Here is a 24396-nt window from a genome sequence, read left to right on the forward strand (position 1 = left end):
GTTTCTATTCCATGCAGAAGACACACACTAGTTGTGGTGCCCCCAACAGCAAATCTTGAAGTTGTGGACCTATAGCGTCCCTGTACCTTGCTGCCTCTAGGAGAGTATTCAAAGGTCACTGCTTTCAAGACAGAAGGGAGCAGCAGTACAAGGATTATATACCTGAATGACAGCTCTGGGTGACCGAGATTGGTACCACAGTGGAAAGCCAAACAGACTAAGAAGAGCAGTCTTGGTCTCTAACGTCTCTGAGCAGCGTGTGTGGATCACACTGCCACCTGACAAGAGAAAAAATAATCATTATCATATCACTGAATGGACAAAGTTAATCATGAATCCTTCAAGAAATATACAGGTTTGCAGAGAACTGCAAAACTCTGGCAGAGGGATTGGAAAGTTTTTGCTTGAGTGCTGACCACTAAGAAGAACTTTCCAATTTGTCCAAGAACTCAACACATCCAGCACAAATGTTGAAATAATTGAATGTTACAATCACAATTGTTTAAGTAAACTTGAAAGCTAATTTTCATACAATGTCCAACAGGTTGGAGCACAGAATCCAGCTGAAACTTTAAATACACAGCTGAATGGCCACCAGGTGGCAGTGGTTGGATAAGTACCCTCCCAAATCTCAACCATTTACTTGCTTTCATCATTTTTCCATTCAATACAACTAGAATAAACAAGGAGCTATTTTTGCAAACAAAAAATACAATGAGAATGATTTCTGTAACATAAAATGGAAGCAAAACTTCCACCAGCTGACCAAGGTATAAAAATATTGTTATTTGTGTGCAGTTAGCTGGGAACATGTGCAACAAATGACTCCTGTCTGCATAGATTCTTTGTCTCAATAGTATAAAATCATATAGCATTACATCTGACCTAGTTTAGAGACAATCCAGAAAGGACAATTTATATTGTAGAACATATATTTCTCATATATTGTAGAACATTTATTTACTTAGCATGAACAGGCTCTTTTGTCCCACTGTGTCTGCACCGACCATGATGTCAACCTAACACATCCATCTGACTGGACACGGTCTACTCCCTGTCTGTACATGTATCTGTTCAAATGCCTTTTAAATATTACTATTGTATCTGCTTCCACCACCTCCCCTGACAACACACCTACAGCAGAGCAAGAAAAACTTGCCTCACACATCTCCTTTAAACATCCCCCCCCCCCCTCACCTTAACTCGCGTATTTGACATTTCCACCTTGGGGAAAAGACTGCCGTTCCATCTATATATCTCTCATAATTTTATATACTTCTATCAGGTCTCATCTCAGCCTCTGACGCTCCAGCAAAAACATTCCGTTTGTCCAACCTCCCCTTATAGCTAATATTCTATTCTAGCATTCTGTCTAATCCAGGCAGCATCCTGGTGATTCTGCAGATGGCTGAAACCTAAAGTAGATCTTCAGCTTTCTACACAATTCCAATTGTCCAATGTTAGCTTGAGAAGAACCAAGCTTCTATCCACCCTTCAAACCATGAGCTTGTCTTCTTTCCTTGCACTTCTACAGTGTTTAAGATTTCATTCGTCTACCACTAGTTGCATCTTCATCGATCCAGCTGGTGTCGATGTTCATCTCAAATGTCTCCTGGTCTCCAGTCCATCTATTTTGTTCTCACTTTCTCTGCAACTTAAACTTTGCTTCAAGGAATAAAACTGGCTAACCAACAGAAGAGGGGAGCAATTAAATCAGGGCAGCAGTGATGGATCGGTAGACCTCCTGCCTGACAGCACCAGAGACTTGGGTTTGATCCTGACTACGGGTGCTGTCTGTACTGAGTTTTTACATTCTCCCTGTGGCTGCATAGGTTTTCTCCAGGTGCTCTGGTTTCCTCCCACACTCTAAAGATGTACAGGTTTGTAGGTTAATTGTAAGTTGTAAAATTGGCCAGAGGGCAGAATAAGACCCATCTTTTCTTCATACGCATTGAATGACTTGGAGTTCCAGATTTGCAGATGATACTGTGAACAGGAGATATTAATGGAATTGGAGGCAAATACAGAATAGGGTTTGAACAGGCTGGTTACAGCTGTAATTCAAATGTGAAATATTTCTTTTTGAGAGGAGGAATAAGGCAATGTAAACTGGAGGGCACAATTCTAAAAGGAGTGAAGAAACAACAGTGTCTCTGGAATGGGTGACGTTTCGGGTCGAGACCCTTCATCAGACCTTCACGTCCTTCTTACACACGTGGGTGGTTTATGTGTCTAGTTTACTGAAAAAAGGAAGTTTCGGATGTTGTTGAAAAACTCCTGTACCTTCTAAATAACGGCTCAGGGTACAAGAGCAAAGAAGTGATGGGAGAACTTTGTAAAACACAGGCTTGGCCACAGCTGGAGCAATGCATCCAGTCCCGGCTGCCTTGCCCTCAGAAAGGCATGAAGCTTCGGAGAGAGTGCACAAGAGATTAACCAATATGTTTGCAGGGATGATGGAGCAGTGGACAGAATGAAGATAGCCAATGGTGCCCCAGGGCAAGGCCATCCCACTGATGTGAAAGAACACCCCATTCCACAGGATCAAGTCAAACATGACTAAAGTGCCAGCCCACACAACACCCTTTCAGTCTGTTACATTCAGAGTTTTACTTGGCCTGGGCTTTTGTCTGATACTTACCAGCAGATTCCAGTGCATAATCCACCAATCCAACCCTGTCAGCGCTGTACAGTTTCAAGGCTTGCTCCACAATGCTTTTCACTTCCTACCAAAGGAAAAAATAACAATAATGTGGGATAAGAAGGGGGCAGTAGAGTGCAATAGAGTGTAGAGCCCACACACATACAGAAACCAGACGGCAATGCTCCCTTCAACAGTTCCCACAAAATGATCCCTCATCCATTCTCATAATCTGGAATTAGCAAGGTCCAATAAAAGTGAGCAATGGAGAGCCCACATATACTGCATAGAAGGCAGCAGGATTATGTGATCAGGTCAATCATTATTACAGTACATTGACATGGATAGGAGAGGTTTGGAGGGATATGGGGCAAACGCAGGCAGGTGGGACTAGTGTAGCTGGAACATGTTGGCTGGTGTAGATTTATGCAATGTTCTATTCAGTTTGACATTGCGTTACTATCTGTCCTTCACAGAAAGGTTCCTGTAGAAAACTACCTGTGACCACAAGTGATCAACATAGAACGAGCTACAGGCACTGTGGGAGAAGGACTTGATGGATCCCATCAGATGGCTCCCCAAGCAGATCGAGGAACTCGGCAACAGTAGTGTGAGGAGCCCTCCCAGTCAAACCCTGCCTGCTCGGTCAGAAAAGCACCCCACTGCACGCTGCCATTGAGCTGGTTGTGGTGTGGACAACATTCACCTCCTTATGCACTGGGTGTTTGACAGGAAGGTCAGAAGAAGAATGCAAGGGCTCTTGTCATGGTTCACCCTGAGCAGTTGTGTATCAGTGATCTATGAGCTGTCCACAGGGACGCACAACAAGATAAATGTCAACTGCTGCTGGAAGATCATTATCTCAGCGGAAGACTCACGTTGGTCTGCACAAAAATTGATCTTCCTGTTGGTAAAGGTGTCGGATATATGTTGGTAAATTAATTGCTGCCGACTGGCACATTCCAAGGTGCGAGTGTATGTGGTGTGAAGGACACACTGAAGCTCAGTGCAGTCACCGCAGAGGCTGTGGGGGAGTGGCCTTGGTCTAAGGTCTGGCCACCACTAGACACTGAGGGACTCTCAGACACTTCATGGGAGCACTGTTAAGGATGTGGTGTTCATTGACACATTGCAAGCGAAAGTGCTGAATTCATGAAACGTAGAGCAAGACATGCCCCAATTTCATTAACTCTACATATTATGAATACATTACTGTTCTGAACTACAATAATCTGCTCCAGAGTTAGAGCCACTGGATGCTTGCATGCTTGTACCTTCATAATCCCTGCTCTGACAGCTGCCGTGTGTGCCTCCATAGCCGGACCACGATGAAATGAAGCTTCTGCGAGGATCTTCCTCTCCAAGCCTGCAAGGAGGGCCTCAAGTTCCTTGCGCTTCACCAGCTGTGCTGTCAGTGGTTCCCCTGTGCTGTCTTCTGATGAACCGAAGAGCAGCTTGTGGACCAGTGGGAGCAACGTCGTCTCCTTCTAAACACACAAGAGCTGGATAGTCAGTGCTCCTCCTTGTAAACTTTGAAATCAATGCAAAGCAGTATCTTTGTCATCTTAAAAAATGCATTATTTTACAATTGTTGATCCTTTGGCGAGGGAGACAAGGCAAGGGAGTACATTATAGCTGAAAGGATACTGAACCGTGGAGGGGAACAGAAAGATCTTGGAGAGCTTGTTGTGTAGGAAGGAAATGCAGATGCTGGTTTACACTGAAGATAGACACAAAATGCTGGAGTTACTCAGCGGACCAGGCAGCATCTAATGTTCCCTCCTGCTGAGTTACTCCAGCATTTTGTGTCTATCTTTAGAGAGCTTGTTCATGCGTCTTTGAAGATAGTGGGACAGGCATCTTGGAACTGTTAGCTCAGCCGTACCTGTAACATTGTGTGGATTCTGGTTGCCTCCCTACAGGATTGATGGGAGTTCACTAGAGAAACACAAGAAAGGTTTACAACATTGGCAGGACTGCAGAAGAAAGGTTGCAAAGAGAGAGTCGCCAGGAACTGCAGCAGGTAGATTGTTTGAGTGGTTATAATAGTATAGAAAAAAAGACAAAATGCTGGAGTAACTCAGCGGGACAGGCAGCATCTCTGGAGAGAAGGAATGGATCATGTTTCGGATTGAGACCCTTTTTCAGACGTCTCGACCCGAAATGTCATCCATTCCTCCCCCCCAGAGATGCTGCCTGTCTCGCTGATGTCTATCTGTGCAGCATCTGCAGTTTCTCCCCATACATAAGATGATGATATTCTTACTGGCCCATTCAGAGTAAACAAGGTAACCATCTTTCCGACACAAAGTTGGGAATGTAATTCAATTGGCACAAGGGTTTGATGCAATTAGTACAGTGGGCCAAGGGTTCACTGCGCGAATGGCTGTTGGAAGCAGAACTCACATTTACTGGGCACCTGAACCAGCAGAAGAGGCTGTGAGCGAGATTCACCTGGCCTCCCAGCACGTAAAACAGAAGCTGGGAACTATAGGTCAATTGACAGGTACATGGATAGGACAAGTTTGGAGGGATATGGACCAAACACAGGCAGGTGGGACTAGTGTAGCTGGGACATGGTGGCGGGTGTGGGCATTGGGCCGAAGGGTCTGTTTCCACACTGTATCACTCTATGATTCTAATTCATCCAGCACTCATAGTTCGCAAGAGGAAATAACTGATCATTTGGTAAGCTGCATCTAATCAAACGGAGCCGACATGGTTTAATAAAAATCATGTGTGGCAAAACTTGACAGGATGTGATAGGGAGTTGACACGGGAAACCTGTAAATGTAGTGGGAAGGAACTGCAAATGCTGGTTTAAACCAAAGAAAGACACAATAAGCTGGAGTAACTTAGCGGGTCAGATAGCATCTCTGGAGAAAAGGAATTTTCTATTTGTTTTCTCCAGAGATGCTGTCTGACCCACTGAGTTACTGCAGCTTTTTGTGTCAATCTCCTGTAAATGCAGTGTGTATTCAGATCTCCAAAAGGCATTTGCCACATATGAGGCTGCTGCTGCAAAAAAATTAAGAGCCCTCTTAATTTAGAGGAAGTGTTCTAACATGGACTGAAAGGCGGCAGTCATATAGAAAAAAAGGTTAGAATAAATGCGTGAAAACTGCAGATGGAATAAATCTGAAAAACAAAATGCTGGGAGCACTCGGGTCAGGCTGCATCTGTAGCCAGAGAAACAGAATTGGGGAGGTGACAAAAGAAACTTGTAAAGCTGCACAGGTGGGTGGATGACTCTGATAGTGTAAAACCAGGTGGCCATGGGGACAAGCTGCACACAAAGTTATCTGGTCATGGAGTGAATAGAAGCGGTTAGATGATAAGAAAAATAGACAAAAGATCGTAGCAATTGCAAAATGCAGAGCAAGAAGACATGTCTAGGAAGGAACGGCAGATGCTGGTTTAAACCGAAGATAGACAACGGGACAGGCTGCATCTCTGGAGAGAAGGAATGGGTGACATTTCAGGTGGAGACAAGACATAACTGGCAGGTCAGCATGGACATGCCCTCCACTTTTGGATAGAGATTTTTTAAAAAACAAAGCAACCCAATTATCACAAATGTGCAACTGATACTAACAGAGGAATCAAGTTGCCCAAGATTATTGAATTCAGTTCAAGCCCAGAGGACTGCCATGAGCCCAAATGGAAGGTGAGATGCCATTCCTCAAGATTGCTTTGAGCCTCATTGCAACAGTGCAGGAAGTCACAGACTGTTCAGTCACTCCCACATCCAAGAGTCAGAATGAGATAACATGAAGCTCAGGAGTGCCCCATGGAGCGAACACAGGTTCTCCACAAAGTAGAAACCCAACGCCTGTTTAGTTTCTCCGTGTAGAGGAGACCACATCGTGAACACAGGGAAAGGAGCAGAGGGGGAAAAGGAGAGACAGTGAGAGAAAGGGAAGAACGCAGTAGAGAGGGAGGGGGTGAGTGGGAGTTGAGTGTGAAAGAAGGGGAGGGAAGAGGGCAAGATACTTTCCACACTTTCCTCTTCATCTCAATCTCTTTGATCATCTTCAAGGCAGAAGTGCTAAGCTTTGGCCTTTTACAGTTAAATAAAAGACTATTTGGGAAAACTTACATCAATCATACTTTTAACTCTGCTTTCCAGAGCTTGCATAGTGGAGTCCATGTCCTTCTGGCCCGCACGTACAGCCTGTAGCTCCAGCCGTGTCTGGCTGAGCTGCTCCTCCAGCAGCGCCAGTGCAGTCAGTAGCTGCTTCTGTTCATCTGTCAACCTATAATAATAATAAATATAATTTTATTAGCCAAGTATGTATACATACAAGGAACTTGCCTTGGTGCTTTGCTTGCAAAAACATGATATACAGTGGACAATTAAAAATAAAACATTATGATTCAAACATGTGGAAATAAAGTACCAGAGTAAAAAGAGTCGACAGATTTTTGGCTGTTGAGTAGAGCTACTGCTCGTGGAATAATATTGTTTTTATGGCTGGCTGTGGCCCAGGCAAAACTTGTCCTATTCAGGACAAAGCAAGCCATCAGAGTACAGGAGCAGAGGTGGCATGGTGGTGCAGCATTAGACCTACGGCCTTACAGTGCCAGAGACCTGGGTTCAATCCTGACTACCGGTGTAAGGGTGATCGTTGGTCTGCACGGACTCGCTGGGCCGAAGGGCCTGTTTCCACGCTGTACCTCTAAACTAAAAATGACGTTGATCTGTTTCACGCAGCAGCCGACGAAGCCCCCCCCCCCCCCCAAGGGTCTGCTGCTACTCCACTCCTATCTGGAAACACACAGCATCAGCGTTATACTGCTCACAGCTCAGCCACAGGCAAACCTGCTGCCGTGATACACCCCAGGGGCATCTTGATGCATCTGCAGATACTGTGGCCTACAACATCAACACCCAACACCTAAACGGCCTGTCCCACTTGGCGAGTTTTTCAGCGACTGCCGGCATCATTGACGGACGTATCAGGTCACCGAAAAATCTGCGGCGTGACGCAGCGTGATGACGTATGACGCACGGTGTTTTTTTCTGTGTCGCAACATTTCTTTTGTCCCCGCTGGATTTTGAAATGTTCAAAATCGTTTGGCAACGCCGGCAGTCGCCGAAAAAAACTGCCAAGTGGGACAGGCCCTTAAATTATTTATTTATCTCTAACGTTGTGAGCAGTTGGTGCAGTCTAGAAACTGCCACAGTGCAGCTTTGTACCTTTCCACAGCAGATTCCATTTCCTTCACCTTCTGCAACATCATCTAGGAATAGAAATTTAAAAAAAAGTTTATTTTCAAGTTCGGAGGCTTTTTAATTCTACTCGCAGCTACTTATTTCACAACATACACGTCAAATTTACAAATATGTCACTTTTCCACACTTCATATTTCCTTATAACATAGGCCATTTCAGCCCATCAAATCAATGCCAGCTCTCCGAGAACCCCAGTCCTTCACAAATTTTCCTTGAAACTAGTTCCTCATAAATTCCCATCAATTGCCCGCAGAATCCACCATTCCATTTAAAGCAAACTTCACGGAACTGCAGCAGCTTAACACCCTGAGGATGGGAAATGCAGGGAATTCTCTGCCCAAGTGGCTACGGAGACTAGTCCTTGAGAACAGTTCAACACCGAGGTGACTGGCCTTGATATCACGGAATTGAGAGTATGGCGTTTGATGCCGAGATATATGGTCTGACTGAGAGGTAGAGCAGCTGAGTGGCAGCACGGTGGTGCAGCGGTAGAGTTGCTGCCTCACAGCACCAGAGGCCCAGGTTCGATCCCAACTACGGGTGCTATCTATACGGAGTTTGTACGTTCTCCCCGTGACCTGCGTGGATTTTCTCCAGGTGTTCCGGCTACCACCCACACTCAGACGTACAGGTTTGTAGGCTAAATAGCTTAGTAAAATTGTAAATTGTCCTTAGTGTGTGCAGGATAGTGGTAGTGTGTGTGGATCGCTGGTCGGCGCAGACTTTCCACGCTGTATCTCTAAAACAAAACAATAAAAAGACTAAAAGCAGCCATTTCAGACAGAAAGTGAAGGAAAGCTTGCCATGCTTGGACCAGAGGCCTTAGCCTCAGAATAAAAGGACATTCCTTTGGGAAGGAGTTGAGGAGGAATTTCTTTAATCATAGGGTGGTGAATCTGTGGAATTCACTGTCACCGTAGGCTGTGGATCTTGTTAAGGCAGAGATAGATATATTATTGATTAGTATGGGTGTCAGGGGTTATGGGGAGAAGGCAGGGGAATGGGGTTAAGAGGGTAAGGTAGATCAGCCATGATTGAATGGAGGAATAGACTTGATGGGCTGAATGGCCTAATTCAGCTCGTATCACTTATGAACCACGACTCCCTGTGCCCTCTCTACCCCTTCTCCCGCACCAGCTCCCTCTCCCCGCACCCACCTTGCAATCATCTGGTGACAGCGCCGGCTCCGTCAGCTCCTCATGCATCTGCTGGATGGCGGCAATGTCAGGCTGGAAGCAAACACAAGCAGCGTTACAGTCTCACCAGGGGCACGCACCCACCCCACCTCTGTCCAACACAGAGAGAGCATTTGCAGAGAGAGATTATGAAATGTGTGCAGATTTGTAAGTTAATTGGCCGTGGTAAATTGCCTCTTCCATGTCGGCAAGTGGAGAATCAGGGGGAGACAATATGGAAAGAATAAAGTTTAGTTTATCGTCACGTGTACTGTGAAAAGCTTTTCAGTTCAGTTCAGTTTTATTTGTCATATGTAGGTTAACAGAGGGTCAACGGTACAATGAAATGTGTTAGACAAGACAAAGGGTCACCTCAGCAATGATATTACAAGGATAAAAATAAGAATCACTGCCAGACAGGGATGGGGGAAGAGGCCAAGCTGCCAGCATTTGACACTCACCTCCACCCTTTCCAGCGACTCGAAGGGCAGCATGTTCTGAAGCTCATCCTGGTTCTGAAGGGTTACCTTGCCCAGCAGCTTGATGATTTGGGCTGGTGTCAGCGAGAGAGGGAGGCTTATGGTTTCAGACGACTCACTGCCCCAGTCCAGCCCAGCCCGGAAGGCAGCGGTCAACTGATCCAGCTCCTTCTCCATTCTGTGCACTCGCACCTGCAGGTCAGCCTAAGAACAGAGCAAGACGGTCAGCTTGGGCAGTATGGAGGCGCTGTGGCAGAGTTGCTGCCTTACAGCATCAGAGACCCGAGTTTGACCCTGACTATAGGTGCTGCCTGTACGAAGTTTGTACGTTCTCTCCGTGACCTGCATGGGTTTTCTCCGAGATCTTCGGTTTCCTCCCACACTCCAATGTAGATTAATTGGCTTAGTATTAATGTAAAATGGTCCCTCGTGTATATGGGATGGTGTTAGTGTGCGGGGATCACTGGTCGGTGTGGACCTGGTGGGCCAAAAGGCTTGTTCCCGCGCTGTATCTCTAAACTAAAGTCCATATCAACCTGACCCAGAATATAGCCATCGCCGCCCTTCAATGAGACCGTGCACCACACATTTATTGTCAAGGCCAGGTTCCACAGCATGGAGGGGGGACACCTCCAACCTAATGCAGGCCAACTGCAGCCAACACAGGCAAACTCTCCATCCTGCAACCCCATCTCAACCCCCAACTCTCCACCCCATTCACTCTGCACCCAGCAGCCCACCCCTTCTCCTCCACTTATCTCACATCTCTCCTCTATTTTCCCCTCAACTACTTTCTCCCCAGGGTGGAAATGTCAAAGACCAGAAGGTACAGCTTACGATGAGAGGGATAAAGTATAAAAGGTGATAGATTTTTTAAACCAGGTGGATGCTTGGAACACGCTCTGCCAGGAGACGCGGTGGAGGCAGATACGACAGAGGTATTTGATAGTCGTATGGAGATGCAGGGAATGGTGGGATATGGATCGTGTGCAGTCAAGCAAGATTAGTCATCTTTGCATTATGTTCGACATTGACATTGGGGGCTGAAATGCTATTCCCCTGCTGCTCCCTCCTCCCACCCACATTTCCAGCACTCCTCTGCCTTTCATCTCTGCTCACCCATTCCCCCACTGGCCATGGGAAAGCTTTGATCAACATTTCTCCAGTGACAGCCCGGTGCTTGGGTTCAAGTCGTTCCAGCAACAACACTTACGGGCTGCAAGGTCAAATCCCACCTCGGGTGTGAGCGTGTGTGCATGCGCGACACCTCTCGGGTGTGAAATTAAACGCTGCCTTGTCCCTGGGTGGCAGCTCTGGCCAACACCTCCCAACCACAGCCACAAAGCTGCAAGTCTCACTGCACTTTCTGCCTGGGGATTGTGTGCAGTTTAATTTCATTTAGAGATACAGCAAGGAAACAGACCATTTGGCCCATCGGGTCTGCATCGACCAGCGATCCCCAACACTAACACTATCCCACACACACAAGGGATAATTTATACCAAGCCAATTAACCAACAAACCTGTACATCTTTGGAGTGTGGGTGGAAACCGAAAATCTTGGAGAAAACCCACGCGGTCACGGAGAGAACGTACAAACTTCATACTGACAGCACCCATAATCAGGATTGAACCCGGGTCTCCGGTGCTGCAAGCGTTGTAAGGCAGTAACTCAACCGCTATGCCACAGTGCCGTCCTTGATTCCACATTTACTGACCGGAGCAGACATCCATACCATGTGCGGTAACTGTCAAATGACAAAGATTACCCCCAGAATGCTTTGGATCTAAATAAGTATGAGTTGGCCCACAGGGATTGTTCTCACGAGGGAGGTGAGCTGGCCACACAGAAGCGGGCAGCTAACGAAGGGTGTGCAAACCCCAGACACGGGCGGGGAGCTCAAAGCTGCACAACACGGCTAGTGTCGAGAAACCAGCTAGCAAGCTGTCAGAATGCATAGGAGGGAACTGCAGATGTTAGTTTAAACAGAAGATAGACACAAAAACTGGAGTAACTCAGCGGGTCAAGTAGCATCTCCAGAGAGAAAGAATAGATGACGTTTCGGGTCGAGAACTTCCAGAAATGTCACCTATTCCTTTTCTCCAGTGAATCTGCCTGACCTGCTGAGTTAGTCCAGCATTTAATGTTTCGCAAGTCTGTGCAGTTGTGCACAGTGGTCGGTTCAGTGGTGTTGGGAGCGTGGACGACTGCTCTATCTCTAAAGTAAACTGCACCTGCAGAAATCAGTTAGGGCAGGCTGGAGTGGGATTCAGAGGGTGAATTCAAGGAGGTGCACTACCCCTGCTGTCATCCTTGGGTACTCTTTCTCTCCCAGGGGCGGAAATCGCTATTAAAACATGAGGGACACACAATTCCTTGGTGGCCACGCACATGCGCGCGCACACACACGTGCACACACACAAACACATACGCACACACACGTACACACACACACACAACACAGAAACACGCACACACACACACGCTCGCACACACACGTACACACGCGAGGTTTCGGCCATGTGCCCTGTGGACAGTAACATCGGGAGCTGACCTGGTTGGTGACCGACTCCGAACTCCAGCAACAGCAGCTTCGTCCGCCCCGAATTGTGGGGCTTGAATCGGCCCGTTTGCGGGGCCTTTCATCGCCCGGCTTGGTTTAAAATCGGCCGGCGGAGGCTTCAACATTGGGAGCCTCGATCTCAATGCAACAGATTGATTTTAAGCCGCGCCGGGCGATGAGAGGCCCCGTGAATCGGCTGATTCAGCCCTTAGAAAACTTCTGATACCCGCTTGAATCTTTCAAAAGCTACAATGTGATAAATAACACTTAAACAAATAAAACTGAAGCAAATAAAGGCAAACAGAAGAACCGACCTTGAAGGGGGAAAAAAATACTAAATAACGTGACTGACCTGAATGAGGGACTTACCTGCAAGCCAGCCAGTAAACCCGTTCGAACCGTTTTAATCTTTCCCATCCACCAATACATCCAATTAGTTCAAATGGTAACTGTACCCGCATCAGACAGCTTTAAAAAATTCTCCGTGAATACCTTCAGTAATACTTGAAGGTCAAAATACAATTGGTGACACATTGTGTTAATACGATGTTACTAGAGACAATTAACAAGCGCTTAACAGTGACACCCCCACTGTCTCGCGGAAAGCGGAGATTTTAATAGAAGTTTTTTTTTCACCGAATTTCAAAATCCGGATTACAAAACATGGGGGGGGGGGTCAACACATGACTATCCTGGAGTCCCAGGGACAGACAGCTAATGGCATGTTGGCCTTCATAACAAGAGGATTTCAGTATACATAGAAACATAGAAAATAGGTGCATGAGGAGGCCATTCGGCCCTTCGAGCCAGCACCGCCATTCATTGTGATCTTTGTGAGTATAGGAGTAAAGAGGCTCTTCTGCAATTGTATAGGGCTCTGGTGAGACCACATTGTGTCCAGTTTTGGTCTCCTAATTTGATAAAATTAGGAGGGCCGAATGGCCTCCTTCTCCACCTATTTTCTATGTTTCTATGACATGATTGTGCCGATGACCTCCTGTGATTGTGCACGTTACTGTGTTGCGTGTGGCTGTACCAGAAGGTGGGAAAGGGGTGAATGGACTGCGAGGGATCCTGCAGCCAGGACAGCTCCAGGGTAATAAGGTCATAAGTGATAGGATCTGAATTAGGCCATTCAGCCCATCTACTCATGGCTGATCTATCTCTCCCTCCTAACCCCATTCTTCTGCCTTCTCCCCATAACCTCTGACACCCGGACTGCTCACGGGCAGCCGTGACCTACGGAGGCGGAGGGCTCCAGGAGGAAGAGCTTGAGTGCACGAGGATGGGACTCACCTGAGGGTTCACCTGAGTGCTTTCCAGCGCACCCGGATTCTCGGCACGAGACCAGATACCTCTGGGTGACATCAAGACGCCAATGCCTGCAGAGGCAGAAAGGTTGCACTGAAGCAAGCAACATTCAAGGTATGCAGTCGCCTCAGTCCGCTCACTGCACTCAGTCTGCCTGGACCTACCAGATCTCCCAGTTGCCAAACACTTTAATTCCCTTTCTCATTCCCACATTTAACCTTTCTGTCCTGGGCCTCCTCTATAGTCAGAGTGAGGCCAAATGCAAATTTGAGGACTAACATCTCATATTAAAACCCAGCAGTATGAATATGATTTCTATAAGTTCAAGTAAACCTTGCATTCCCCCTCTCTCTCCATCCCTCCCCCACCCAAGTTGTACCAGCTTCAGTCATCTTGATGAGTTTCATTGTAGACTTTCTCACCCAACAAACAGCTAACAACGGCCTGTTTCGTTATCAGTTACATTTTTGCATATCTTTCACTCATTTGTTCTACATCTTCTACATCACCGTCTATATCTCTCATTTCCCTTTCCCCCGACTCTCAGTCTGAAGAAGGGTCTCGACACAAAACATCACCTATTTCTTTTCTCCAAAGATTCTGTCTGACCTGCTGAGTTACTCCAGCATTTTGTGTTTATCTTCGGTGTAAACCAGCACCTGCAGTTCCTTCCCACACATTAACAGTTGCTTTTTACCACAAATCTAATTTTGGTTCCAATGTACCACTCACCTTTTACCCTTGGACCAGCCTGCCATGTGGGACCTTGCCAAAAACCTCACTGAAAACCATAGTCTCCATGAAACATGCTGCCCTTATCAATTCTTTGTCACCAACTCAAACATTTAACCATCAGTCAGACAGAGCTTTCCTGCATGAACTCCATCCTGACGACCTCTCCTTAACTCAACTTTTAGACAATAGACAATAGGTGCAGGAGTAGGCCATTCGACCCAGCACCGCCATTTCATATGATGATGGCTGATCATCCACAATCAGTACCCCGTTCCTGCCTTCTCACCATATACATTGACTCCGCTATCTCACTCTCTTGAAAGCATCCAGAGAATTGGCATCCACTAGCAAGAATGTCCTTCCTCAAATATGGAGACCAAAACTCAGATTCAGATTCAGATTCAACTTTAATTGTCATTGTCAGTGTACAGTACAGAGACAACGAAATGCAGTTAGCATCTCCCTGGAAGAGCGACATAGAATATGATTTCAATCAATAAATCTATTTACATGACTGCATGTAAAACTGCACACAATACTCCAGGTGTGGACTCACAAGGGCTCCGTACAACGGCAGAAGGAACTCTGCTCCTATACTCAACTCCTCTTGTTATGAAGGCCAACATGCCACTAGCTTTCTCCACTGCCTGCTTTACCTGCATGCTTACTCTCAGTTCTAAAAATCATTCATTTCTAAATTAATTTTATACCAGTTAAAATCTATTGCATTCATTTGTCCTCCACAGGTTAAGCTAACTGGCCTGTAATTTCTTGGGCTCTCCCATGCTCCCATTTTAAACAACCGTATGTTAGTAATCTAATCCTCCAGTATTACTCCTGCAGTGAGGAAGAATTAAAATGTCACGGTTGGAGCATCTATAATTTCTTCCCTGGCTCCGTTCAACATCCTGGGATACATTTCATCCGAGCCTGGTGAGTTACCCATTGACTAAAATGACGGACTCTTGATGCCTCCCCTTATTCTCTACATGTCCCATACAATATTTCACATTTGTTTACTGTAACAATATTATCCCCCTCGTATGAATAGTTACAACTAATCAAGGTTCACCCCCGGGGAATTGAAATCCAACAACATTGTCCTTGTACATTTAAGGTAGACAAAAGTGCTGGAGAAACTCAGCGGGTGCAGCAGCATCTAAGGAGCAAAGGAAATAGGCAACGTTTCGGGCCGAAACCCTTCTTCAGACTGATGTAGGGTGGGGGTGGGGGGGGGGGTGGGGCGATGGGGAGAAGAAATGAAAAAGGAAAAAGGAAGAGGAGGAACCCAAGGGCTGCCCTCAGAACCAGTGCAAGTGCCCGAGGAATATTCAGCCCTCTCTCCTGCACCATCACTCCCCTACTCATCACCCACACCTACACTCACTGTACCAGCTACTGGGAGCAATCTGGAGATTAGCATCTTTGCACGCGTTAGAACAGCAAGATTATCAAATACAAGCACCCTGATGATAGAATATGAAGACAGGGATGTAATGCTGAGGCTTTATGAGGCACTGGCCAGACCACATTTGGAGTATTGTGAGCGGTTTTGGGCTCCACCTCTAAAGAAGGAAATGCTGGCGTTGGAGAGGGTCCAGAGGATGATCCTAGGATTGAGTGGGTTGACGTGTGATGAGCATTTGTAGGCACTGGGCCTGTACTCGCTGGACCTGTACTCGCTGTAGGATGAGGAGGGACTTCATTGAAACTTGCCGAATAGTGAAAGGCCTGGATAAAGTGGATGTGGAGTGGAATTTCTTTAGTTAGGGAGTGGTGAATCTGTGGAATTCATTGCCACAGACTGCTGTGGAGGCCAAGTCAATGGGTATTTTAAAGGTGGAGATTGATAAGATTCTTGATTAGTACGGGTGTCAGAGGTTATGGGGAACAGGCAGGAGAATGGGGTTAAGAGGGAAAGATAGATCAGCCATGATTGAATAGTGGAGTAGACTTGATGGGCCAAATGGCCTAATTCTACTATAATTTATGAACAATATAACACAACCTCAATTCAGCTGCTTGGACCTCACTCTCTAATTCCAATAAGAACCTTGGGCTCCGGATACTCAGTTTACACTATAAATTCACCAGTGTTGTTCTGTCAAACAGACTGCTAAATACAGCCCAGGGCCCACCCCAATCCTTCCCTCCACCTTTAATCCTTTACTCTCAACATGACTGTTTCTCCTCATGCTTTGCCTCAACTGCTCGAACCCTCAGTGAAGATTTTCTCTTCATATTGTCCTGCAGACATCAATGATCGATGAAGTGAGATGTGAAATGGAGCAGGTCCTTACCCAGTAATGCCAGCAACACCAGCAGCATCCACTTCTTCACGTGAGGGACACACCTGGAGGGGAAACACACACAAGTCAGCCGGCTATTGAACCCAACCCTGTCTCAAGCGAGATGGACACAAAAAGCTGCCGTAACTCTGTGGGTCGGGCAGCATCTCTGTAGTCTGAAGAAGGGCGTTGTCCTGAAACGTCACCCATTCCTTCTCTCCAGAGCCGCTGCCCGACCCGCTGAGTTACTCTAGCTTTTCGTGTCTATCTTCGGTTTAAAACACCATCTCCAGTTCCTTCCCACACACACGTTTCAAGCAAATCGAATGCTCCCATCAAACAGACAGAATCAGGTCAATGATTATGGTCAAGAGATGGACAGACCCCTCCATGGACCCACGCTGCTGACAGACCTTCACTCCACACACCCAAAGCTCAGAGCCACGGTGACACTGGTGTAAAGATTAGTCAACCTAGGGTACAGTATCAGAGGGCTGTTCTGTGCTGGATGTATCTGGGGTAGAGTGTGGGCAGGCTATCTTATAGTATGTGGCTCGAAGGGTCGAATGGCCTGCGCCTATTTTTCTATGTTTTTTCTATGTTTCTCGTGGGTTTATCTGGGGTAGTACAAGTGGGTTGGCCTGTGGTGGGTTTACCAGGGGTACAATAAATGGGTTATCATTTTTTAAGTTTAGTTTAAAGACACAGCACAGAAACAGGCCCTTCGGCCCACTGAGTCCGCACCGACCAACGATTCCCATCCATTAACACTACCCTACACAGTCTAGAGTGATAGAGTGATACAGTTTGGAAACAGATCCTTCGGCCCAACTTGCCCACACTGGCCAGCAATATCCCAGCTATACTATTCCCACGCCTGCGCTTAGTCCATATTCCTCCAAACCTGTCTTATCCATGTACCTATCTAACTGCCTTTTAAAACAATGGGATAGTCTCAGCCTCAACTACCTCCTCTGGCAACTTGTTCCATGCACCCACACCTTTTGTGTGAAAACGTTACCCTTCGGATTCCTATTAAATCTTTTCCCCTTCACCTTGAACATATGTCATCTGGTCCTCGATTCCCCTACTCTGGGCAAGAAACTGTACATCTACCCGATCTATTCCTCTCATGATTTTGTATACCTCTATAAGATCTCCCCTCATCCTACTGCGCTCCATGGAATAGAGATCCAGCCTTCTCAACCTCTCCCCATAGCTCACACCCTCTAGTCCTGGCAACATCCTCGTAAATCTTTTCTGAACCCTTTCAAGCTTGACAATATTTTTCCTATAACATGGTGCCCCAAACTGAACAAATATTCTAAATGCTCACCAATGTCTTGTACAACTGCAACATGATCTCCCTGTTTCCACAATCAATACTCTGACTGATGAAGGCCAATGTGCCAAATCCTTTTTGACCACCTTATCTACCTGCGACTCGACCTTCAAGGAACCATGCACCCATACTCCTAGATTCCCTCTACAACATTACCCAGAGGCCTACCATTTACTGTGTAGGTCCTGCCCTTGTTCAATGTCCCAAAATGCAACATCTCACAAATCTTGGTATTAAATTCCATCAATCATTCCTCAGCCTACCTAGCCAATCGATCCAGATCCTGCTGCAATCTTTCACAACTATCTTCACTATTTGCAAAACCACTTACTTTTGTATCATCAGCAAACTTGCTGATCTTGCCCTGTATGTTCTCATCCAAATCATTGATGTAGATGACAAACAGTAACGGGCCCAGCACCCAACCCTGAGTCACACCACTAGTCACAGACCTCCAGTCCGAGAAGCAACCTTCCACCATCACCCTCTGCTTCCTTCCATGGAACCAAGTTCCTATCAATTCAGCTATCTCTCCTTGGATCCCATGCGATCTAATCTGTCAGAGCAGTCTACCATGCAGAACCTGGTCGAACGTCGTACTGAAGTCCATGTACACGACAGCTCTGCCCTCAGCGACCTTTTTGGTCACGTTTTCAAAAGAATCAATCGTTTGTGAGACAAACCAATCCATGCTGACTTTCAGCCCTTGCCCAGACATGATAACCCTCCCACATACAAAACTTTCCATGCTGACTAAGCCACAAAGTCAGCCAGTTTCCCTGCAGCCCTGCCTGTATAAGGCCTATCCCTCAGAATAAGTCTCTAGTAACTTTCCAAGGACTACTCATAAATTTCAACCTGGGCTCCCGCAATTTCCCCTCTAGTTTCCCGCAATGTACTCGGATATATCTGTTCAGGTCCCGGAGATTTGTCTGCCTTCAAACACGACAGTACCTTCAATACTTCCTTGACGGTAACACAGACTGCTCTCAAGACACTTCCATTGACTGCTCCAAGTCCCTCCATCCTACCGTCCTATCGGAGCTGGTCCTTAGCCTCAATAACTTTTCCATTGACTCCTCCCATTTCCTCCAAATCAAAGGCGTAGCTATGGGCACGCGCATGGGCCCCAGCTATGCCTGCCTCATTATAGACTATGTTGAACAATCCTTGTTCGAGGTGTACCGTGGCCCTATCCCCGAACTCTAACTCCGCTACATTGACGACTGCATTGGTGCTACCTCCTGCACCTATGCAGAACTCACTGACTTCATCCATTTCACCACTAACTTCCATCCGGCACTCAAATTCACCTCGACCATTTCCAACATCTCCCTACCGTTTCTAGACCTCACTATCTCCATCGCAGGTAACAGACTACTGACCGACATCTACTACAAACCCCCATTGCTAGCTGGACTACACTTCTTCCCACCCTGCTTCCTGTAAGGACTCTATCGCCTATTCCCAATTCCTCTGTCTAGGCCCCATCTGCACCCAGGATGAGGTGCTCCAAACCAGGGCATCGTAGATATCCTCATTCTTTAGGAAACGTGGGGTTCCCCTCTTTGACTATAGATGAGGCTCTCACCAGGGTCTCTTCTATATCCCGTAGCTCTGCTCTCACTCCTCATCCCCCCACTTGTAACAAGGACAGAGTTCCCCATTGTCCCCCCTTCCACCCTACCAGCCGTCACATACAACAGATAATCCTCCGACATTTTCGCCACCTCCAACGGGATCCCACCACTGGCCACATCTTCCCATCTCCTCTCCTTTCGGCTTTCCGCAGAGGCCGCTGCCTGGCCAATTCGTCCCTTCCCACCCAAACCACCCCCCCCCTGGTACTTTCCCTTGCAACTACAGAAAATGCTGCACTTGTCAATTTGTCTTCTCCCTTGACTCCATCCAAGGACCTAAGCAGTCTTTCCAGATGAGGCAGAGGTTCACCTGCACCTCTTCCTTTCTTCTCCCCCCCCCCCCCCACCCCCACTCCCATATCAGTCTGAAGAAGGGTCTCGACCAGAAATGTCACCTATTCCTTTGCTCCATAGATGCTGCCTCACCCGCTGAGTTTCTCCAGCATTTTTGTGTATCTTCCGTCCATCTGTCTTTCACCTCGGTAAATACAGAGGAGAAATATTCATTGGGGACCTTGCCCATTTCCTGTAGGTCCACACAGATGTGACTGCTTTGATTCCTGAGCGGTCCCACTCTCTCCTTTTCTCCCTTATGTATTTATAAAATCTTTGTTGCTACCCGCCAGAGCTATCTCCTGGCCCCTTTTGCCCTTCTGATCACCTTTTTCAGCTTACTCTTTAGTTCATGAAACTCCTCCAGTCAACTTGAGCGAGACCTTCAACCTGCTCCAGTCAACTTGAGCGAGACCTTCTCTCATACCCTCAAAGTTGACCTTACCCCAGTTGTGTATTTTAACACGTGGATCCTCACCGTCCCTATCCATAACTATCTTAATCCTAATCGTCCTGTAGTCACTGGACCCAAAAGGCTCCTCCACACACACTTCAATAACTTGCCCTTCCCAATTTTCCAATACTAGATCCAGCGTTGCCCTCTCACGTGTGGGGGCCTCCACATACTGTTTAAGAAAACTCTCCCGAACACTTTTGAGGAATTGCACCCCATTTAAATCCTTCACGCTATGATTTTCCCAGTCTATATTGGGAAAGTTAAAATCCCCTACTACAACAACCTTATTTGACCTGCAGCTGACTGCAATCTCCTGGTACATTTGTTCTTCTAATTCCCGTTGACTATTCGGGGGTCTGTAGTACACCCACAACAAGGCGATCATCCCTTTCTTGTTCCTCAGCTCCACCCATATAGCTTCACTAGACGAACCGTCCGTAATGTCACCTCTGAACACTGCCGTGACATCCACCTTAACCAACAATGCAACCCCCCTCCTCTTTTTCCCCACCCCTGTCTGTCCTGAAGCTCCTGTACCCCGGGAACATTGATCTGCCAGTCCTGCCCCTCCCTTAACCAGGTTTCAGTCATGGCTACAACATCCCAGTCGCTCGTACCTATCCATGCGCTCAGCTCATCTGCCCCACCCGTCAGACCCCTTTATGTGCAGTTTAAACCAACCCTCCTTCCTCGTTCTCTGCCTTTCACCTGCCTATTCTGTCCACTAACCTTCCCCACACCACCCTCCATACCAACTTCTACCCTCTCACGTGTCTCTGTCCTGTACAAGATCCCACCCCACCCCCCCCCCCCCCCCCCCCGGCCTAGGGACAATTTACAGTTAAACTAAGCCAATCAAACTATGAACCTGTACGTCTTTGCACTGCCTCAGGTCATGGGGTCTCTGTTGCTGTAAGCGTTGTAAGGCATTGTCGGCTACAGTGAGAATGGGCTGTTCTATGGTGAATGTACCTGTAGCAGTGAGAGTGGGCTGTTCTGTGATGGGTTTATCGGGGGCTCAGTGTGACTGGGTGTCCTGTGGGAGGGTGTGTTCAGTACAGAGGTGGGGAGGAGATGGAGGAGGCAGTGGGGATGGGTGACTTTGCTTCAGTTAACCAGGTGGAGGAAGGGAGTCTGTGGATCCCAGGAGCACGTACCTGGACAGAGTAAAGACATCGATCAAGGAGATGGCCGTTGTTAACTGGTACCAGGCTGTGCGCAACCACCAGTACACCAGGGGCAGAGCTTTTTCTGAAAGACAGCAACACAACATTAGACAACGTTGGGCCCCGATGCTTCCCAACAGTGGAAGCGGAGAGAGCTCAGACTCTCAAAGGTTCATTTATTGTCACATACACCAATATATGGTGGAGTGAAATTCGAGTTGCCATTGCAGCACACTAATAAGAATACAACTTAACATTATAAAGGAATTTAACATAAAACATAAAAACATCCCCCCACAATGGTTCCCACTGTGAGGCAAGGCACAAAGTCCAGTCCCCATCCCCTTGTCCACCCATAGTCGGGCCTATTGAGGCCTCTGCAGGCCTACGGTGGCCCGATGTATCAGGCCCTTCTCGCCGGGTGATGGTGCTCCTGCGTCAGGAGAACCCTCTCAGTGGCTTGGGATACCTGGAACGCCGCTTCCTTGCCAGAGACCGCGGCTTCCGAAGCCAACAAAAAGATCCCAGGCTCCGTGATGTCAAAGTCAGTGCCGTTCCAACACGGAACCCACTGATACTGTGGAACCACGTGAGGCTGAGAGACCTTCTCCCCTGCAGGGACCACCACAGAAAGTCCACCGCAAGGTGGTGGCAGGAGAACCCAGGGGAGCTATAGGGCACTAGAGAAAGAATAGGTAGCAGGGATATCAACAGGATTACAGCACTGATGGGGGTACTCCAGAGGCCACGACGGGCCGAATGGCCTCCTTTTGTGTCCAGACCAAATAAACGGGAGATTGTCAATGACACTTCCACCGAGCAGGGATTATCACCTTTCAACACAGAGATCCAGGACGACAGTGAAACTAGTACAACGACTAAGGAGGGGGAGGGACGGAGAGAGAGGGTTACTTGAAGTTAGAGAAATCGAGATTTATTGAACATGGGCTCGTCTGCTGGTCCAGGCCCGTACAAAGCTTTTCAAAAAGGGGGGTGGCATGACAGGATTACAACATTTTATGTGAAATAATGTGCATGCAGCGCACATCACAAGGTGGAAGCCGCTCACATCCGGGTTCCAGGCCCCACTTACAGGCCCTGAAAGCTCTGGGGTTTTAGATACTCTCTGGTGCATTCTGGGCCTTATTTTGGAGCATTTTTGCACCAGATTTATGTTAGGCTGTTAGGCGTCACCACACACACACCTTTAGTGAATCTTTAATGGTCCTCCTGACCTAACGACTTCACATCAAATCAACTTCAACATGAAATAGTGATGTGACTACTACATTTAGTTCAACTTCAATTTCCATCATGAAAATTGAAGTGAAACTAAATGGTGCATTTACATTACTATGATCGCTTTCAAACTAATGTATTTTACTGTCATGCTGTTTCTAATTCTAGTTCCATGATGACTCATAAACAAGATCACAAATCACATTTTGAATTCTCAAACATAACGTGATTGTGAATAATTGCGCTCCAATTTTTTTCCCTCAGAATTTTTTTTAACTCTGGAAAAAAAGGGGGTGCGATTGCACCCAACGCACCCCCCCCTTCGGACGGCCATGTGATCACCACAATGCTGTGTGTGAGCTTGGCCACGGTCCACCACGTTACACTACATTTCAAAAGCATCCTCGGTGCCACACAGCTGGGGAAATCTAAAGGAGATCCTATTCTTTCATCACCCCAGTGACCCTGGAGCACAAACCAGGCCTCCCTTAGGTGTTACAACATGACTTCAGTCAGGATCGAGTAACCGAGCATTGACAGCCAGTCGTCTCTTGACGCTATGGTCCTCTCGGCAGCTCACCACTCATCTCAGTGAGTGACCCAGTCAGGCTGAGGAAACACACTGGAGGACCAAGCTGGAACCCTCTGCACTGACTGTGGTCCTAGGCTGCACGAACAACACAGCACTGGGGACCAGGCCTTCTGCAAACCCTGGGAGTTTAAGGAGGGAGCAGCGGGCTCTACCTCACCACTGGGTCCAGTATCAGCAGGGCACTGGTTGACTGGAGCAGAGTTTTGGGGCCATGGACCACAGAAGAGGGAAGATTAGTAATGCAGGTACCTGGAGACAGCAGCGAGATCCAGCCCCACAGCTTGGCAAGGGGAGAGAACGATTCAGAGTAGGCCAAACCTGGGGGGTGGGAAAGAACAGCAAGATGTCAACAACGCAAACCTTTCTCTCAAGGTTTACAATGTTCAAAGGGCCATGTGGCCCAATGTTTGTGCTGCTTTTCACAAAAGCACCATGCAACTGATCGGCCCACGGCTCGACTGTTAGTGTGCGGGGATCGCTGATCGGTGCCGACTCGGTGGGCCGAAGGGCCTGTTTCCACACTGTATCTCTAAACTAAACTAAATGAAGGATGTCAAAAGCCTAAGATTGACACAGTTCTGGAGTACCTCAGCGGGTCAGGCCAGGCACGGAAATAGCTAGGAAAATATGGAGGGGACAGGAGGGACAGAATTCTTAGGCGGCTGCGCACGCATGCGCACACTCATACACACGCGCGAGGCTTCGGAGGCTCTATCCAGCGCTAAATGCAGCTCAACTCTGCCTGTCTCGCCGGGTTAACCTACAACCCTGCCTGGACTGACGGGACACCAGCGCTGCTTCTCCGCGCTGGCTGTAAACCTGGGCCATATTTCCCGCAAGCCCCGGCAGGGCTGTAGGTTAACCTGGCGGGACAGGCAAAGTTGGGCTGGGTTTAGTGACCGCTCCCGTCCGACTCCCGACGTCTCTGGCCACCTGTGGAGGGGGGGGGGGGCACTCGGGTGGGGACGGGACACGCCGGAGATCCGGGATCGATCCTGGCTGCGGATGAGGCACAAGTCTGTGCACAGAGTGTTTTGCAAAGATTATAGAGCGGAGCTATAATCTTTGGAGTTTTGGCACGTCTCCCGCCTCCATCACCGCACTCTATCCTCAGTCCCACCCCACCTCTGACCGACACCTCCCTCCTCCAATGATCGCGCTGAATCATCATCCCGCCCCCATTGCCTGCTGACCAACA

At 47.6% G+C, this 24396-nt stretch overlaps 1 protein-coding gene across 1 annotated transcript in view; it reads right to left on the bottom strand.

Annotated features, from left to right (window-relative positions):
• Positions 1-19: 19 nt before the first annotated feature.
• LOC129694683 (SUN domain-containing protein 2-like) overlaps positions 20-24396 on the bottom strand; it is a 30921-nt gene continuing 6544 nt past the window's right edge. The window contains exons 4-14 of the mRNA XM_055631414.1: positions 23448-23516; positions 21359-21452; positions 16442-16494; positions 13392-13477; positions 9514-9735; positions 9035-9106; positions 7842-7885; positions 6741-6897; positions 3916-4128; positions 2642-2726; positions 20-278 (exon numbers count right to left, since the gene is read on the bottom strand). Coding sequence (XP_055487389.1) covers positions 109-278; positions 2642-2726; positions 3916-4128; positions 6741-6897; positions 7842-7885; positions 9035-9106; positions 9514-9735; positions 13392-13477; positions 16442-16494; positions 21359-21452; positions 23448-23516 — 1265 coding nt within the window. The 3' untranslated portion in view covers positions 20-108. The remainder of the gene's footprint in view (positions 279-2641; positions 2727-3915; positions 4129-6740; positions 6898-7841; positions 7886-9034; positions 9107-9513; positions 9736-13391; positions 13478-16441; positions 16495-21358; positions 21453-23447; positions 23517-24396) is intronic.

The sequence above is a fragment of the Leucoraja erinacea genome, unplaced genomic scaffold (genome assembly GCF_028641065.1).
Source record: "Leucoraja erinacea ecotype New England unplaced genomic scaffold, Leri_hhj_1 Leri_753S, whole genome shotgun sequence".
Taxonomy (NCBI): Eukaryota; Metazoa; Chordata; class Chondrichthyes; order Rajiformes; family Rajidae; genus Leucoraja; species Leucoraja erinaceus.